Source organism: Bos grunniens, chromosome 22 (genome assembly GCF_055505025.1).
Source record: "Bos grunniens cultivar Pamir isolate PY7600 chromosome 22, Bosgru_T2T1.0, whole genome shotgun sequence".
In the NCBI taxonomy this organism is placed as follows: Eukaryota; Metazoa; Chordata; class Mammalia; order Artiodactyla; family Bovidae; genus Bos; species Bos grunniens.
The window spans coordinates 50,003,646-50,023,651 of NC_141186.1; the positions used below are offsets into that span (position 1 = coordinate 50,003,646).

General features: G+C 39.5%; 1 protein-coding gene across 18 annotated transcripts in view; it reads right to left on the bottom strand.

The window, feature by feature from the left end:
- The window catches only part of DOCK3 (dedicator of cytokinesis 3), a 307,148-nt gene that overhangs the window by 236,204 nt on the left and 50,938 nt on the right, over positions 1-20,006 (bottom strand). For all 18 annotated transcript variants that reach the window (XM_086367783.1, XM_086367778.1, XM_086367775.1 and 15 more), the window contains one exon: positions 4,786-4,882. In XM_086367783.1, the coding sequence (XP_086223909.1) occupies positions 4,786-4,882 (97 nt within the window). The remainder of the gene's footprint in view (positions 1-4,785; positions 4,883-20,006) is intronic.

The following is a 20,006-nucleotide window of genomic DNA, read 5'->3' on the forward strand; positions in this document are numbered from 1 at the left end:
AGATGAATCACAAGCTGGAATCAAGATTGCTAGGAGAAATACCAATAACCTCAGATATGCAGATGATACCACTCTAATGGCAGAAAGTGAAGAGGAACTAGAGCCTTTTGATAAGGGTGAAAAAGGAGAGTGAAAAAACTGGCTTGAAACTCAACATTCAAAAAACTAAGATCATAGTATCTGGTTCCATCACTTCATGGCAAACGGAAGTGGGGAAAGTGGCAAGCAGTGACAGATTTTATTTTCTTGGGCAAACAGTGACTGCAGCCATGAAATTAAAAGATGCTTGCTCCTTGGAAGAAAACCTATGACAAACCTAGACAGCATATTAAAAAGCAAGCCATCACTTTGCCAACAAAGGTCCATCTAGTCAAAGTTATGGTTTTTCCAGTGGTCATGTATGGATGTGAGAGTTGGACCATAAAGAAGACTGAGAACTGAAGAATTGATGCTTTTGAACTATAGTGCTGGAAAAGGCTCTTGAGATTCCCATGGAATCTAGATCAAGCAAGTAGATCAAACCAGTCAATCCTAAAGGAAATCAGTCCTGAATATTCACTGGAAGGACTGATACTAAAGCTGAAACTCCAATACTTTGGCAATCTGATATGAGGAGTTGAATCACTGGAAAAGACTCTGATGCTGGGAAAGATTGAAGGCAAAAGAAGTAGGGGGTGGGAGAGGATGAGATGGTTGGATAGCATCACTGATTCAATGGACATGAACGTGAGAAAACCCCCGAAGGTAGTGAAGGACAGCAAAGCCTGGCATGTTGCAGTCCATAGGGTCACAGAGAGTTGGAGATAATTTATCGACTCAACAACAACAATGGCTAATTATATGGAAAATCTTGTCATGTTCTAATTAGCTCTCCTTATGAAGGAGATGACTTCATCAAGACTTCTCCTTGATGAAGTTTTCTGTCCTTCTCTAACTGAATTGTTAGACATTATTGTTAGAATTACTGTTCAGCTTACAAAGTCCTTTATATATCCTACATACAAGTCTTCTGACAGATATGTGATTTGAAAATATTTTCTTCCAGTCTATGGCTTATCTTTTCATCTTTTAACAGGGTCATTCAAGGGCAAAAATTTTTCACTTTGATGAAATCCAGTTTATCAAATTTTTCTTCTATGAACTATTCTTTCAGTGTCATGCTTAAGAACTCTTCACTTAAACGCAGGTTATAAAGTTTTTCTCCTATATGTTTTCCTAAAACTTTTGGTTTTATATTTTACATTTTGGTCTATCATCCAATGTGAGTTAGTCCGTTGTATAAGGAAGGAGATTTAAGTCAAGGTTTTGGTCTTGTTTTTGTTCTGCCTCTGTATGCCCAACTACTCCATTTATCCATTTGTGACAAGAGCATGTTTCTTTCACTTTTGCACCTTTGCCAAAAATCAGCTGGCCCTTACTTGGCTAAACCTACTGATACATCTCAACTCTCTGTCCTGCTCCCTTTATCTATGATCTGTGTCTATCCTTGGCCAGGACCACTCCATCTTGATTACCGTAACTGTAAGTAAGCCTTAAAATCAGGTAACATGATTCCTCTAACTTTATTCTTATTTTGTATTCCCTTAAAAATTTTTTTTCCTAATTTTATTTTATTTTTAATCTTTACATAATTGTATTAGTTTTGCCAAATATCAAAATGAATCCGCCACAGGTATGTGTTCCCCATCCCGAACCCTCCTCCCTCCTCCCTCCTCATACCAACCCTCTGGGTCGTCCCAGTGCACCAGCCCCAAGCATCCAGCATCGTGCATCAAACCTGGACTGGCAACTCGTTTCCTACATGATATTTTACATGTTTCAATGCCATTCTCCCAAATCTTCCCACCCTCTCCCTCTCCCACAGAGTCCATAAGACTGTATTCCCTTAAAAATTTTTAAATCATCTTCTCTAGAAAACATCCTGCTAGGACTTTTCAAGAATTAAATACATAGATCAATCTGTGTTGAACAGACATTTTTAATATGTGAGTCTTCCAATCCATGAACATGTCATGCCTGGCCCTTTACTTAAGTCTTCTTCACTTTTGTTCATTAGCATTTTTGTGGTTTTTAGTACATGGAAATTGTATGTTCTGTTGTATTTATACCAAATGTTTCATTTTTGAGCAATTGTAAATGGTATGTGTTTTAAAATTTGGTTTCCAACTGTTCACTGCCAATATATGGCAATATGATTGTGTGTATGTCTGTGTATGTGACAGAGAGAGAGAGCGAGATTCTGTATTTTGACCTGATATCCTGTAACTGCAAACTTATTTATTTTCAGAACTATCTTTTGTATTCTCTAGTGTTTGTAGATTCCTTGGGATTTGTTATGTAGCCAATCATATTGTTTGCAAATGTGAACAGCTTTATTTCTTCACTCTAACCCATATGTCTCTTCTTTCTTTTTCTTGCCTTAAGTCTTCTAGTACTAAGTTGAACTGACTTGTTGAGAGCAGACATCCTCACCTTATTCCTCAAAGCAGACTTTTATCACTAAGTATGACATTTGCTATATGTTTTTATAAATGCCCTTTATCAGAGTGAGATATCTTATATTCCTAGTTTTCTAAGAGTTTTTAATCACGAAACTGCTGAATTTTCTCAAATGCTTTTAAATCCTTGCTGATGGCTCCAACATCTGTGTCATTTCAAAGTTAGCTTCTGCTGATTGTCCCTTCTTACTAGAGTTGCATTTTTCCTGATTTCTTCATATGACAAGTAATTTGGAGCTGTAAGATGGACATTTTAATTAAGTAGGAATTATGACACTCTAATTTCTACTTAAATCTTTTCTTTTAGTCAACCTGTTCACCTTGAGAATGTGATCCTAGGCTCACTTTTGCGGTGCTGGGGGTTGTTCAGTTGCTCAGTCGTGTCCAATTCTTTGAGACCCCTTTTGTGGACTTTTGTGCACTGTGATTGAAATGTCAATTTAGTTTATAAAGTCGCTCCAGTACTCCTTGGTTTTCCCTATTTGCATGTTATCTAGATGACAGAACTCCACTTCCCATTATCCTTAGGATGGGCTTGAGTGGGGAGAAGCACTGCCTCATTTCAGCAGGGCAGTCATAGAAAATAGGGTAATAAGCAGGGGAGTGGAGAGTTGTGAAAGTTAAAGTACAACCCACAGCTTGGCTGGGGAGGGTAGCACCTTATTATTGCAGGGGGGGTGGAAATCAAGAGCTCTCACCACAGGCTTCTCTGTGGAGAAATGCTTCTTCCTTTCTCCAGAGCATGGGGGAAAGTTGAGTTTTGCCTCAGAACTCTGCAGGGTAAGGGTACCACCTTGTTAATGTTGTGTAGTTATAAAGGCCAGAGTCTCACCCACAGGCTCTGCTGAAGAGAGTTGCCACCTTGAAACTTCTGGTGGGGTGGAAATTAGTCTTCCCTACAGGTGTTCTTTGGAAGGAATGATGCTAAAGCTGAAACTCCAGTACTTTGGCCACCTCACGCAAAGAGCTGACTCACTGGAAAAACTCTGATGCTGGGAGGGATTGGGGGCAGGAGGAAAAGGGGACGACAGAGGATGAGATGGCTGGATGGCATCACTGACTCGATGGACGTGAGTCTGAGTGAACTCCGGGAGTTGGTGATGGACAGGGAGGCCTGGCGTGTTGAGATTAATGGGGTCACAAAGAGTCGGACACGACTGGGCAACTGAACTGAACTGAACTGAACTGAACAGGCTCTGCTGAGGAAGGGCACTGCCTCATTACTGGAGCAGAAAAAAGCAGAAGTCAGAGTCTGAGCCACAGGCTGCACTGAAGGGGGACATCTCCCTGTTACTGCAGGTGGGGGAAGGGTGTTTGTGAGACAAAGCTCTGATTGTCAATACCCCTGCTGTAATGCCTGTTGGAATGGGAGGGGGTACAGATTTTATTGTGATATTCTCCTACAGAACAGACAGAATAGGACGTTTCTATCTTGCTGGGCCATCCTTTGGCTAGAGAGAACAGGCTTTCCTTGGTATTATTATTTTGTCTACACTCATTAGCATTTCTAGGTTGTAGTCTTCTCTACAGCCCAGTCCAGGATATATGGAAGGCAAGAAAAAAAGACAACCAGGGCACTCACTCAATCTGTGAATTTCAATGTCCCTAATCATCCACCTTCTGTTTCCTAACTTTCAGAGTGTTCTGATAGGGCATTTTATGGGTTTTGTCCAGAATTTTTATTGTGATTAGTAGGAAGAGTAAAACAGAATGTGTTTACTTCATCTTGTTCAGAACCCAAACCCCGTCACTTATTTTTAGTCTATATTTTTGTGTTCTATCACCCTCTACTCTCTAAGTTTCCAGAGGATACGAACTGAGGTTTTATTTATCTAGTAATTATTGGCCTGGCAAAAAGTATCATATATGACATATCACTTAAGTAGCTGTAAGAAAGTGGTAATACAGCTTCTTGATCTTTACCCACTATTAGGTTCACAATGTATTAGTAACTATGAAGTTTGTTCATTCAATTAATAAAAATCTGTTTTATGAAAGGTTCTGAGGATACAGCAATTGAGTAAGACAGCTAAAATCCTTGATGTGATGGAACTTCATTCTACTGGCTGGAATAGGATGGAGAAAACTGCAGGCATATGAATACTGTATTCTCTTCAGGTTGGACAAAACTCAAGTCTACTATATTCCAATTAATATTAGGAACATACATTTGAAAATCTGCAAATATTCAAAAGCCTATAAATTTGCAATTGGCTAAGTACCATAATTTTTTATCTTGGTACAATGGAACTTTGTTGATTTAGCAAACTAATTACCAACTACTTACCACATAGAGCTGTTTCCACAGACTGGCCCATTCTTGCAGAGTTGCTGTAACCTCAGTCACAATAGAATCTTCAAGTGGAACCACAGTTTCATACTGCCTAGAACCAGAGTCACAACAAACAGCCACATTATCTTTGATAAACTACCAGAATACTGTCTACTGCCCTTTCCAACATGTGTAAATCAAATTTAAATTCATGCAAATATAAAGAGAGGTACATCTAACTGAATACAGACTCTGTTGCAGTAATATGATAATATAAGTGAACTGACTTAATGAAAAAAACATTTAGGTTATAAAAATCCTCAATATTACTTTTAGCAGTACTGTCATTAAAGATAGTTTTTATTTTTTTATTTTAATTTTATTTTTAAACTTTACAATATTGTATTGGTTTTGCCAAATATCGAAATGAATCCACCACAGGTATACATGTGTTCCCCATCCTGAACCCTCCTCCCTCCTCCCTCCCCATACCATCCCTCTGGGTCATCCCAGTGCACCAGCCCCAAGCATCCAGTATCGTGCATCGAACCTGGACTGGCGACTCGTTCCATATATGATATTATACGTATTTCAATGCCGTTCTCCCAAATCATCCCACCCTCTCCCTCTCCCACAGAGTCCAAAAGACTGTTCTATACATCAGTGTCTCTTTTGCTGTCTCGTACACAGGGTTATTGTTACCATCTTTTTAAATTCCATATATATGCGTTAGTATACTGTATTGGTGTTTTTCTTTCTGGCTTACTTCACTCTGTATAATAGGCTCCAGTTTCATCTACCTCATTAGAACTGATTCAAATGTATTCTTTTTAATGGTTGGGAAGACTACAACACTGCCCAAGACTTGCTTAATTTTTAAAAACTATTTGTGTCCTTTACATGTATCAGTAATGCAAATTAACTCATGCTCTGATGGAAATGGGTTTGGTGGGGGAGACTCAGACACTGTTTTGAAGTTTTATAAGCTCTCCCTTATACTGATAGTATGTTTTCCTAGAAACCTGTCGAGCAGAAGAATCCTAATCCTGGTAACAGAGATGCTGGGTTTCTTTCCAACTACTTTGTAAGCAACATTCATTATGGCATCAATCCTCGTGCTAATTGCCAAGGATTTATCAGTGAGCAAAAACAGACAGAGCAGTATCTTCAGAGAGCTCTTATTCTGCATAACAAATTAGACAAGTAATCACAACAGACACCGACCATGATGAATCTAAGAAAGAAACCAAATTGCACAATCAGAGATTTTAGCTGGGGGACACAACTTAAAGACAGGATCAGTGAAGCTTTCTTTGAAGAAACAGCAATGCCCCCAAAATGCAAAAAGGTCAGGATCAAAGAGTTTGTTATGAAGGAGAGGTGTGGTGTCACCTGCAGAGGGAACAGTATACATGAAGTCACTGAGATGGATGAGAATTTCACACATCTAAGAACTTAAAGAAGGCTGCACTGACTGAGGCCAGCTCTCATAGGGCCTCTCCAAATGATTCTTAAGATACCAGATCTTAACACAGGGAAAATGAATGAGAAGATCCTGAAAGGCTGTTCAAAGCAGAGGCATGACTTGAAAACATTTTTATAATGTCTGTGCCAATTTTGAGGGTTAATGAAATATTTTCTGGGACCAAAGATTTTATATACTGATACACTGAGGTAGATGAAATCTGTATTCTGATTTGTTAGCCAAAGAGAATATCATCCAGTTGGAAACAGCAAAGGAAAATTAATCTTTAAAAATTAGCATTAAGTATCATTTCTCTACATAGCTAACAAATCCTCATTGTGTTCAAAGGTGACTTAGTGTATTAATATTGAGCATCAATCAATACATATTATTTGATCTATGCTGTAAGGCCTTTTATTTTGTGTGATTTATTCCAGCAGATTTAAAATAATCATCTTAGAATGATGCCAGAGCACTGTCCGTATTCATCAAATTTATACAGTGAATTTTCAGTGCAAGGCTGAGATTCAAACTTGACACTACGGAAATAGAGACATGGGAGATGGGAGCTGTTTTAGCAAGATTAATGCAGAACTGCTGTACAGGATAAACTGGAAGAAAATTTCTGGAATGTTCCATCTACTAGGTCTTCAGCTACCTTAATCATTGACTTTTATGGGAAACTTACATTGTTCCTATTTTAAAGTTCTAAACCTTTGGACTTACCTGAAATTATACAAATCCAAGTCTATACTAACACCAACATATTTTTCCTTGGCTATAATATAAAATCAATATCCTGAAAATCCTTAAAATTCAGATAAAGTGTTATTTAAAAACACACTGTTCCATAGACCAAGTGGAATGTAGTCATAACACTAAGAAAAATAACAAAAAAAGTGAACTAGTAAGTGGATTTCCAAGAAAATTCTGGATTCATGCAGAACAAAGAGTTTGTTAAAAATGAAAATTGGCAGTAAGAAAATACACATATATATGTTAATAATATATATATTAATTCAATGTATAATGCGCAGAAATGTAAGCTGAGAGTGTGAACTTCAGAGTTACATAACTTGGCCTCAATTTGTAGTTTCCCTTCTTCCTTGCCATGCTACTTTGGCAAAGGTACTTGAACTCTCAAAGCCTTGCCCACCTCATCTAAAATAATGGACAATCCCATCTTCTAGTGTGTAATTCCTAAGCATGATATAACAGCTAGAATCAAGATTGCTAGGAGAAATATCAATAACCTCAGATATGCAGATGACACCACCCTTCTGGTAGAAAGCAAAGAGGAACTAAAGAGCCTCTTGATAAAAAGTGAAAGAGGAGAGAGAAAAAGCTGGCTTAAAACTCAACATTCAAAGAACGAGGATCATGACATCCGGTCTCATCACTTCATGGCAAATAGATGGAGAAACAATGGAAACAATGACAGACTTTACTTCCTTGGGCTCCAAAATCACTGAAGCCATGAAATTAACAGATGCTTGCTCCTTGGAAGAAAAGCTATGACCAACCTAGACAGCATATTAGAAAGCAGAGATATTACTTTCCTGACAAAGGTCTGTCTAGTCAAAGCTATGGTTTTTCCAGTTGTCATGTGTGGATGTGAGAGTTGGACTATACAGAAAGCTGAGTGCCGAAGAACTGATGCTTTTGAATTGTGGTGCTGGAGAAGACTCTCGAGAGTCCCTTGGACTGCAAGGAGATCAAACCAGTCAATCCTAAAGGAAACCAGTCCTGAATATTCATTGAAAGGACTGATGTTGAAGCTGAAACTCCAATACTTTGGCCACCTGATGTGAAGAGCTAACTCACTGGAAAAGACCCTGATGCTGGGAAAGACTGAAGGCAGGAGGAGAAGGGGACAACAGAGGATGAAATGGTTGGATGGCATCACTGACTTGATGGACATGAGTCTGAGCAAGTTCTGGGAGCTGATGATGGACAGGCAAGCCTGGCATGCTGCAGTCCATGAGATCGCAAAGAGTTGGACATGACTGAGCAACTGAACTAAACAGTCATCAAGACAGTATGGTACTGGCACAAACACAGAAATATAGACCAATGGAACAAGACAGAGAACTCAGAGGTAAACCCATGTACTTATGGGTACCTTATTTTTGACAAAGAAGGCCAGAATATACAATGGGGCAAAGATAGCCTCTTCAGTAAGTGGTGCTGAGAAAACTAGACAGTTACGTGTAAAAGAATGAAATTAGAACACTACCTAACGCCACACACAAAGATAAACTTTAAATGGATTAAAGACCTATGTGTAAGACCAGAAACTATTAAACTCTTGGAGGAAAACATATGCAGAATACTCGACATAAATCAAAGCAAGATCTTCTATGACACATCTCCTAGAGTAATGGAAATAAAAAGAAAAATAAACAAGTGGGACCTAATTAAACTTAAAAGCTTTTGCACAGCAAAGGAAACTACAAACAAGGTGAAAAGACAACCCTCAGAATGGAAGAAAATAATAGCAAATGAAACAACTGACTTAAATTTCAAATTCAGACTTAAATTGAAGAAAGTGGGGAAAACCACTAGACCACTCAGGTATGACCTAAATCAAATCCCTTATGATTATACAGTGGAAGTGAGAAATAGATTTAAGGGACTAGATCTGACAGACAGATTGCCTGATGAACTATGGAGGGAAGTTCGTGACATCGTACAGGAGACAGGGATCAAGACCATCCCCATGGAAAAGAAATGCAAAAAGGCAAAATGGCTATCTGCAGAGGCCTCATAAATAGCTGTAAAAAGAAGAGAAGCAAAAAGCAAAGGAGAAAAGGAAAGATATAAGCATCTGAATGCAGAGTTCCAAAGAATAGCAAGAAGCGATAAGAAAGGCTTCCTCAGCAATCAATGCAAAGAAATAGAGGAAAACAATAGAATGGGAAACACTAGAGATCTCTTCGAGAAAATCAGAGATACCAAGGGAACATTTCATGCAAAGATGGGCTTGATAAAGGACAGAAATGGTATGGATCTAACAGAAGCGGAAGATATTAAGAAGAGATGGCAAGAATACACAGATCAGATCAGATCGGTCACTCAGTCGTGTCCGACTCTTTGCGACCCCATGAATCGCAGCACGCCAGGCCTCCCTGTCCATCACCAACTCCCGGAGTTCACTCAGACTCACGAATACACAGAAGAACTGTACAAAAAAGATCTTCATGACCCAGATAAATCACAATGGTGTGATCACTCACCTAGAGCCAGACATCCTGGAATGGGAAGTCAAATGGGCCTTAGAAAGCATCACTACGAACAAAGCTAGTGAAGGTGATGGAATCCCAGATCCTGAATTTGGATTTCAAATCCTGAAAGATGATGCTGTGAAAGTGCTGTACTCAATAGGCCAGCAAAGTTGGAAAACTCAGCAGTGGTCACAGGACTGGAAAAGGTCAGTTTTCATTCCAATCCCAAATAAAGGCAATGCCAAAGAATGCTCAAACTACCACACAATTGCACTCATCTCACACGCTAGTGAAGTAATGCTCAAAATTCTCCAAACCAGGCTTCAGCAATACGTGAACTGTGAACTTCCAGATGTTCAAGCTGGATTAGAAAAGGCAGAGGAACCAGAGATCAAATTGCCAACATCCGCTGGATCATCGAAAAAGCAAGAGAGCTCCAGAAAAACATCTACTTCTGCTTTATTGACTATACCAAAGCCTTTGACTGTGTGGATCACAAGAAACTGTGGAAAATTCTGAAAGAGATGGGAATACCAGACCACCTGACCTGCCTCTTGAGAAACCTGTAAGCGGGTCAGGAAGCAACAGTTAGAACTGGACATGGAACAACAGACTGGTTCCAAATAGGAAAAGGAGTACATCAAGGCTGTATATTGTCACCATGCTTATTTAACTTATATGCAGAGTACATCATGAGAAACGCTGGACTGGAAGAAGCACAAGCTGGAATCAAGATTGCTGGGAGAAGTATCAATAACCTCAGATACACAGATGACACCACCCTTAGGGCAAAAAGTGAAGAAGAACTAAAGAGCCTCTTGATGAAAGTGAAAGAGGAGAGTGAAAAAGCTGGCTTAAAACCCAACATAAAACTTAAACTCAGAAAACTAAGATCATGGCATCCAGTCCCATCACTTTATGGCAAATAGATGGGGAAACAGTGGAAACAGTGGCTGACTTTATTTTGGGGGGCTCCAAAATCACTGCAGATGGTGACTGAAGCCATGAAATTGAAAGACGCTTACTCCTTGGAAGGACAGTTATGACCAACCTATATAGCATATTAAAAAGCAGAGACAGTATTTTGTCCTCAAATGTCTGTCTAGTCAAGGCTATGGTTTTTCCAGTAGTCATGTATGGATGTGAGAGTTGGACTATAAAGAAAGCTGAGCACCAAAGAACTGATGCTTTTCAATTGTGTTGTTGGAGAAGACTCTTGAGAGTCCCTTGGACTGCAAGGAGATCCAACCAGTCCATCCTAAAGGAGATCAGTCCTGGGTGTTCATTGGAAGGACTGATGTTCACGCTGAAACTCCAATACTTTGGCCACCTGATTCCAAGAGCTGACTCATTTGAAAAGACCCTGATGCTGCAAAAGATTGAGGGCAGGAGGAGAAGGGGACGACAGAGGATTAGATGGTTGGACGGCCTCATTGACTCAATGGACATGGGTTTGGGTGAACTCTGGGAGTTGGTGATGGACAGAGAGGCCTGGTGTGGTTCATGGGATCACAAAGAGTCAGACACGACTGAGCGACTGAACTGAATTGAACTGAAACAATTGACAAAGAATTAATTTCGAAAATATACAAGCAGCTCATACAACTCAATACCAGAAAAGCAAATAACCCAAGCAAAATGTAGAAAAGGGACCCGAAGAGACATTTCTCCAAAGACATAAAGATGGCTAACAAGCACATGAGAAGATGCTCAACATCACTCACTATTAGAGAAATGCAAATCAAAACTACAATGAGATACAACCTCACACCAGTCAGAATGGCCATCACCAAAAAGTCTACAAACAATAAATGCTGGAGAGGGTGTGGAGAAAAGGGAACACTCTTGTCTTGCTGGTGAGAATGCAAACTGATAAAGCCACAACAGAAGACATTATGGAGATTCCTTAAAAAGCTAGCAATAAAACCACCATATGACCCAGCAATCCCACTCCTAGCCATATACCCTGAGGAAACCAAAACTGAAAAAGACACATGTACTCCAATGTTCACTGCAGCACTACTTACAATAGCTAGATCATGGAGGCAACCTAGATGTCCATCAACAGATGAATGGATAAAGAAGCTGTGGTACATATATATAATGGAATACTATTCAGCCTTAAAAAGGAATGCATTTGAATCCATTCTAATGAGGTAGACGAACCTAGAGTTCAAACCTACAGAGTAAAGCAAGTCAGAAAGAGAAATATAAATATAGCATACTGATGCATATATACGGAATCTAAAAAGATGGCACTGATTAATTTATTTTTAGGGCAGCAATGGAGAAACAAACATAGAGATCAGACATATGGACATGGGGGGAGGAGAGGAGGGAGAAGGGGAGATGTATGGAGAGTGTAACGTAGAAATTTACAATACCATATGTAAAACAGATAGCCAATGGGAATTTGCTGTGTGACTCAGGGAACTCAAACAGGGGCTCTGTAACAGGTTGAAGAGTGGGATGGGGAGGGAGATGGGAGGGAGGCCCAGGAGGGAGGGGACTTGGGTGTACCTATGGCTGATTCTTGTTGATGTATGACAGAAAACCACAAAATTCTGTAAAGCAGTTATCCTTCAATTAAAAAATTAAAAAACAAAGCAAAACATGGTTTTAGCAACCTCTAGGGCTAAACAGATTGGAGCTTAAACCCCTCCTTCCCTCAGCCTGAGGTCAGGATCTGCCAAAAGCCCAAGGTCACTCTGGGGAAGGAGACCTAACATGATACTGTACACGGGGGCCATGGAAGCAGATAGAGGCAATGATGCATACACTAGACAGATGTGTTCAGAGGAAGAAAAGGAAGGGAAAACAACATCTCCCACTTCTGAAACCCAAAATTCTAAGATATGTAAAGACGTCCATAAAAAAGAAAAGATGTCCAAAGGCTTAAAAATAAAACAAAAATTCTTCTCAGGATTTTATAAATCTGATAAACGTTTTAAAATATTTACAATGCTTAGTGACATGAGTAACTTCCATTTAAAAAAAAGAAAAATATGAAATAAAAGCAAACATAAATAAACCAAGAGTCAACAAATATGCAAAAGAACCAAGCAAGAATTCTGCAAATGAAAAACAGTCAAAATATCCATCTATGGCCAAGTGGAATACTGAAATTATACATAGATAATGGAATACTATTCAATCTTTAAAAGGAATGAAATTTTCATGCTACAACATGGATGAGGTTTGAAAACACTAAGCCAAGTGAAATAAAACAGACACAAAAGAACAAATATTGAATGATTCCACTTATATACAGACAGATAGCAAAAGAAAGGTTACCAGGGGCTGAGGGAAAGGAGGAATAGAGAGTTACTGTTTAAAGGGTACAGAGTTTCTGTTTGGGGTGAGGGAAAAGTTCTGGAGTTGAATACTGATGAAGATTTGGACAGCACTCTGAATGTACTTAATGCCATCAGACTGTACACTTTAAAATGGTCAAAATGCTAAATTTTACACACAGTTTACCACGATTTTTTTAAATGATAAAAAGTACCAGAAGTGGGGGGGGGTGGGGAACCTCAACACAAAGGATACATGCCAGTTAGAAGTCAAAAGTAAGTCAGAAGCAAGATGTATATGAGTACTTAAGAGATATGGGGATGAGGTAGAAGAACTCCAACATACTCCTAACATAAATCCCAGAAGAAAAGAGTGGTAATGTTAGAGAAAATTGGGATTTTCTTTTCCTTAGCTGTCCTGCATTGTAACTCCCCTTCTATGCCAGAGAAAAACCCTAACATAGAGACAGAGCTGCCTTCCAGTATACAAGTGGAAAACGATGGACACTTGATTGCTCAGACTCCTTATGACTATAGTACAGGCTCAGGGCCTGAGCTCCATCCACCCCAGACTTAGAAAAGAAAACCAATTATCCAAAGCAGCAGAGACTACAAAGAAATCAACTTGTTGGCATGTACATTCAGTTTCCAGAGGCAGACATTTCTACAGGAGCATCCAGTTTTGAGTTGGTAAGGCAAGGGCAAGAGGCAGAATTAATTAAATACAGAAGATTTGAGAAAAGACCTGAAGAAAGTAACAAGGTTAACCAGGCACAGTGTTCAAGCACAGGAAACATCATGAGCAAAAACCTTAAGGCAGGAACATATCTGACACGTTTGAATAAAAGGAAAGAAGCCAAAATAACTGAAGTCAACTGAGAAAAAGGGATAGCAGAGGAGGGCACAGGGGTGACAAGAAGCCACATCATAAAACTTTGTAAGGCTTTGTAAGAACTCTGGTTTTTGCTTTGAGTGAGATGGGAGTCATTGAAAGGTTTTAAGCACAGGAGTAGCATGATCTAACTTATATTTTTAAAAACTGCTTTGGCAGCTGTATTGAGAATAAACTGTAGGAGGCCATGAATACAAGTGGGGAGAGCAGTTAGAAGGCACTGCAGTAACACAGGCAGGAAAGCGTAATCACAGAAAGTCCCCACTTTTCCTACCATGTCAAGCTGTGACAAGTTAGGACATAGCTTGCTTTTTTCTAAGCTGTTTAATGCTTTATAAAGCACAATTCTATTCCATGGTCCTTGAGATGATCACATCCTTTGTACTATTCCTGGACAACTGACTCTCAATAACTCTCCCAATATTTCTTTGAAAGTGAAAATGTTAGTCGCTCAGTCGTGTCTGACTCTTCGCAACCCCATGGACTGTAGCCCACCAGGCTTCTCTGTCCACAGGATTCTCCTGGTAAGGATACTGAAGTGGGTTCCCATGCCCTTCCTCAGGGGATCTTCCTGACCCAGGGACTGAACCTGGGTCTTCCACACTGCAAGCAGATTTTTTACCATTTGAGCTGGATGCCATCACAGATTCCCTTCCTATTCTTTCTCTCATCTATCTACCTCAAGGCCACAGATCCCCAACCATATGTGGTAATGGTAATTTAATAACATGGTTCCCAGAACACATAAAACAGAAATCTATATGATTATAAGCAAAGTCTAACACTGTCTTCTAGCTCTGTCCTAGGGGGAAAGTCTGAAGCTAGGTTGAGAGAAGTTTGATAAATAGACCAACAATGAGGTCAAGTCTGACTCTTTGTTACCCCATGGACTGCAGTTCACCAGGCTCCTTTCTCCATGGAGTTCTCCAGGCAAGAATACTGGAATGGGTTGCCATTCCCTTCTCCAGGGGATCTTCCTGACTCAGGGATCGAACACAGGTCTCCTGCACAGCAGGCAAATTCTTTACCATCTGAGCTACAAGGGAAGTTCCAATGAGGTCAAGAGAAAATTAAAAAAAAAAAAAAAGTACCAAAAGATAACTTGGCCTGCATGATCAAAAACCAAGAGACCTTCTGGGTACTGCTGACCTACTGTTTCTCCTTTAAACTGTATTCCAAACTGAGAGTTTTGTATGCTAGCACATAAAAGGAATGAATGGATAGATGAGACAATTTGATATATTCCATAATATCTATGGAAATACTGACAGATTTTATTTTCTTGGGCTCCAAAATCACAGTGACTGCAGTCATGAAATTAAAAGATGCCTTGCTCCTTGGAAGGAAACCTATGACAAACCTATACAGTGTATTTTTTTAATATGCTTTTTAGCAGAGACATCACTTTGCTGATAAAGGTCCATACAGTCAAAGCTATGGTTTTTCCAGGAGTAATGTACAGATGTGAGAGTTGGACCATAAAAAAGGCTGAGTGCTGAAGAATTGATTCTTTTGAACTGTGGACTGGAGAAGACTCTTGAGAGTCCCTTGGACTGCAAGGAGATCAACTAAGTCAATCCTAAAGGAAACTAACTCTGAATATTCATTGGAAGGACTGATGCTGAAGCTGAAGCTCCAATACTTTGGCTGCCTGATACAAAGTGCTGACTCACGAGAAAAGACCCTGATGCTGGGAAAGATTAAGGGTAGGAGGAGAATGGGGCAACAGAGAATGAGACGGTTGGATGGCATCATTGACACAATGAATGTGAATCTGGGCAAACTCCGATTTACAGTGGAGGACAGGGAAGCCTGGCCTGCTGCAGTCCATGGTGTCACAAAGAGTCAGACACAGCTTAGCAACTGAACAACAACATAATATAGAATCGGAAGGATCATCTCTAGTCAGGCAATCAGGGCTACCAAAAGCTGAATGTTTACTGATGCTCTGTGTAAGAGTTCAGAGCAGTTTTCTCTTTCATCTTCAGTGCTCAAATAGCCAAAAAACAAACTCTAGTTTTGATCCTGATCATTTCTGAATTACAACGTCAGTTGAATTTATGGCCTTTTATCTATATTAAGACAAAAAAGCAGGTTACTGACTTGGACAAAAATGGTAGAGATAGTAGAGACACTGGATAACACAAAAGACCCTAAGTTTTGCTCCTACTAAACCTCCTTTTGCAGCAGAAAAAGGCCTTTCTTCTCTACTGTGATGAGAGGGTTCATACCTAGCTTGAAGACTTTCAGACTGGCTCACTCAAATGAGAAATCTTGCAGAGCAAGCCCATTTACAAAAATGTCTTATACCAACTATCCCCAATGTCCCATGAATTCGATCTACTTCCTTTCCTAGCCATTCCAAGATGAATGTGGTGTAAGGTCCAGGAGCTGCTCTTGAGATCAGCTCCATGGAGTTTTACTCAAGACTGATGAGGTACTGAACCAAGCAGGACCCTATAGGGCCTTCCCAAAACAGAATGCTGCCCCAAACTCCACAATGTCCTCTGCCTGACTCTTGTCTGTAGACAAGAGTCCTTTAGCCTCCTAAGTCCTGCTGAATTCCAAAGAGTAAATTTAATCAGACAAGTGAGAAAATACAGAAATAAAGGAAAACAGTCAAGCAAGACAAGTTAGTAATAGTTAAGCCATTAAAACAAACTCAAGGACCTTTAGTTCCTCCTCAAGCACTGTAGATAATAATATGAGCCATATCCTTTGTTGAAGAGACTGAAACCCCTACCAGATGGAAGAAATTAACCTCATGCTGCTCATAAGCAGGCAGACTCCAGACAGGTTGAAACCAGAAGGTTGATGATGTTGACTCCTGATTATCTCACCAACAACCATTCGGGGGACTATCCATGAACCAATCACACCTGACAACCCCCTTCCCTCACCCTGTCTAAAAACCCTTCTCTGAAAGCCTTCTGGTAGTTCAGCCCTTTTAGGCACTTGCTACCTGGACCTTTTGCTTGGCGCCCTATGATAAATGCTACATTTCCTTCACCACAATCTGGTGTTAGTAGATTGGCTTTACTGCACATGGGCAGACCAAGGTTTAGTTCAGTAACGGTACCATAACTGTGGAATCAGAACTGGCCAGTAGCAGTGGTTAACCCTGAGACTTCAATATGGTACCATACACCAAGTGGATTAGCCAACACCGTTAGGCAGGTTCCTTACAGTGGACTCCACTGATCATCACATACTTAACAAAACTGCACTCAATGTTTGCTAGCCATAGATAAGATAAGCCTTAGGGCTATAAAAGATTCCAAGCTGCTGTTGTCCTGAGGTGCTCTCTGAATCAGAGACTTACCATCTTGCAAATGAGTAATATGATCTAGACACGAGTTCCCTCTCTGGTACTCCTCTCCCAGAAGAGTTCAAGTATACTTTTCCCCTCCTGGTTGTGGCCTGGCACCGCTGTCTCTGAAACGTCTCCTGCTGTGATGGAATTTCCTTTACAACCTGTCAGTGCTCTGCCTAAATAAAGCCCATTATGTGCTGCTACCATCTCATGGTCATGTCTTTTTTCTTTATCAGCCCTAAAACCCTCTAATTTACTACAAATGTATAAGTTTTTCAGTGAAACTTTATAAAAAGCAGCAACAATACTTGAATCATTTTACAAATGAGAAAATCCAGGTATCAAGAAACACTTAGGAAGATAACAGAAAATATTAAAATTTTTAAAGTTCCCACAAGAACATTTTCACCGATAAGATTATTCAAACAATTTCACTTCCTTGTCAACCAAATGAAACAAGTACTTCAGTAAAAATGGCACAAATTTCTCAAGAAGCAGATGATATACCCTATAAAGCACTGAAAGTACAGTTATACCCCTCACAAGTATGGCAGGAGGCAATGAAGAAGGCACATGACAGAAACACAGTGCAGAGGAGGAGCCAAGATGGCGGAGGAGTAGGACGGGGAGAACACTTTCTCCCCCACAAATTCATCAAAAGAGCATTTAAACGTCGAGTAAATTCCACAAAACAACTTCTGAATGCCGGCAGAGGACATCAGGCACCCAGAAAAGCAACCCAACTCTTCGAAAGGAGAGAGAAGAAATACAGCTCCACCCACCAGAACACTGACACAAGCTTCCCTAACCAGGAAACCTTGACAAGCCACCTGTACAAACCCACACACAGTGAGGAAACGCCACAATAAAGAGAACTCCACAAACTGCCAGAATACAGAAAGGACACCCCAAACTCAGCAATTTAAACAAGATGAAGAGACAGAGGAATACTCAGCAGATAAAGGAACAGGATAAATGCCCACCAAACCAAACAAAAGAGGAAGAGATAGGGAATCTACCTGATAAAGAATTCCGAATAATGATAGTGAAATTGATCCAAAATCTTGAAATTAAAATGGAATCACAGATAAATAGCCTGGAGACAAGGATTGAGAAGATGCAAGAAAGGTTTAACAAGGACCTAGAAGAAATAAAAAAGAGTCAATATATAATGAATAATGCAATAAATGACATTAAAAACACTCTGGAGGCAACAAATAGTAGAATAACAGAGGCAGAAGATAGGATTAGTGAATTAGAAGATAGAATGGTAGAAATAAATGAATCAGAGAGGATAAAAGAAAAACAAATTAAAAGAAATGAGGACAATCTCAGAGACCTCCAGGACAATATTAAACGCTACAACATTCCAATCATAGGGGTTCCAGAAGAAGAAGACAAAAAGAAAGACCATGAGAAAATACTTGAGGAGATAATAGTTGAAAACTTCCCTAAAATGGGGAAGGAAATAATCACCCAAGTCCAAGAAACCCAGAGAGTCCCAAACAGGATAAACCCAAGGAGAAAACCCCAAGACACATTTTAATCAAATTAACAAAGATCAAACACAAAGAACAAATACTAAAAGCAGCAAGGGAAAAACAACAAATAACACACAAGGGAATTCCCATAAGGATAACAGCTGATCTTTCAATAAAAACTCTTCAAGCCAGGAGGGAATGGCAAGACATACTTAAAATGATGAAAGAAAATAACCTACAGCCCAGATTATTGTACCCAGCAAGGATCTCATTCAAGTATGAAGGAGAAATCAAAAGCTTTTCAGACAAGCAAAAGCTGAGAGAATTCTGCACCACCAAACCAGCTCTCCAACAAATACTAAAGGATATTCTCTAGACAGGAAACACAAAAACGGTGTATAAACTCGAACCCAAAACAATAAAGTAAATGGCAACAGGATCATACTTATCAGTAATTACCTTAAACGTAAATGGGTTGAATGCCCCAACCAAAAGACAAAGACTGGCTGAATGGATACAAAAACAAGACCCCTACATATGCTGTCTACAAGAGACCCACCTCAAAACAGGGGACACATACAGACTGAAAGTGAAGGGCTGGAAAAAGATTTTCCATGCAAATAGGGACCAAAAGAAAGCAGGAGTAGCAATACTCACATCAGATAAAATAGACTTTAAAACAAAGGCTGTGAAAAGAGACAAAGAAGGTCACTACATAATGATCAAAGGATCAATCCAAGAAGAAGATATAACAATTATAAATATATATGCACCCAACACGGGAGCACCACAGTATGTAAGACAAATGCTAACAAGGATGAAAGGAGAAATTAACAATAACACAATAATAGTGGGAGACTTTAATACCCCACTTACACCTATGGATAGATCAACTAAACAGAAAATTAACAAGGAAACACAAACTTTAAACGATACAATAGACCAGTTAGACCTAATTGATATCTATAGGACATTTCATCCCAAAACAATGAATTTCACCTTTTTCTCAAGCGCACATGGAACCTTCTCCAGGATAGATCACATCCTGGGTCATAAAGCTAGCCTTGGTAAATTCAAAAAAATAGAAATCATTCCAAGCATTTTTTCTGACAATGCAGTAAGATTAGATCTCAATTACAGGAGAAAAACTATTAAAAATTCCAACATATGGAGGCTGAACAACATGCTGCTGAATAACCAACAAATCACAGAAGAAATCAAAAAAGAAATCAAAATTTGCATAGAAACGAATGAAAATGAAAATACAACAACCCAAAACCTGTGGGACACGGTAAAAGCAGTCCTAAGGGGAAAGTTCACAGCAATACAGGCACACCTCAAGAAACGAGAAAAAAGTCAAATAAATAACCTAACTCTACACCTAAAGCAACAGAAAAGGAAGAAATGAAGAACCCCAGGGTTAGTAGAAGGAAAGAAATCTTAAAAATTAGAGCAGAAATAAATGCAAAAGAAACAAAAGAGACCATAGCAAAAATCAACAAAACCAAAAGCTGGTTCTTTGAAAGGATAAATAAAATTGACAAACCATTAGCCAGACTCATCAAGAC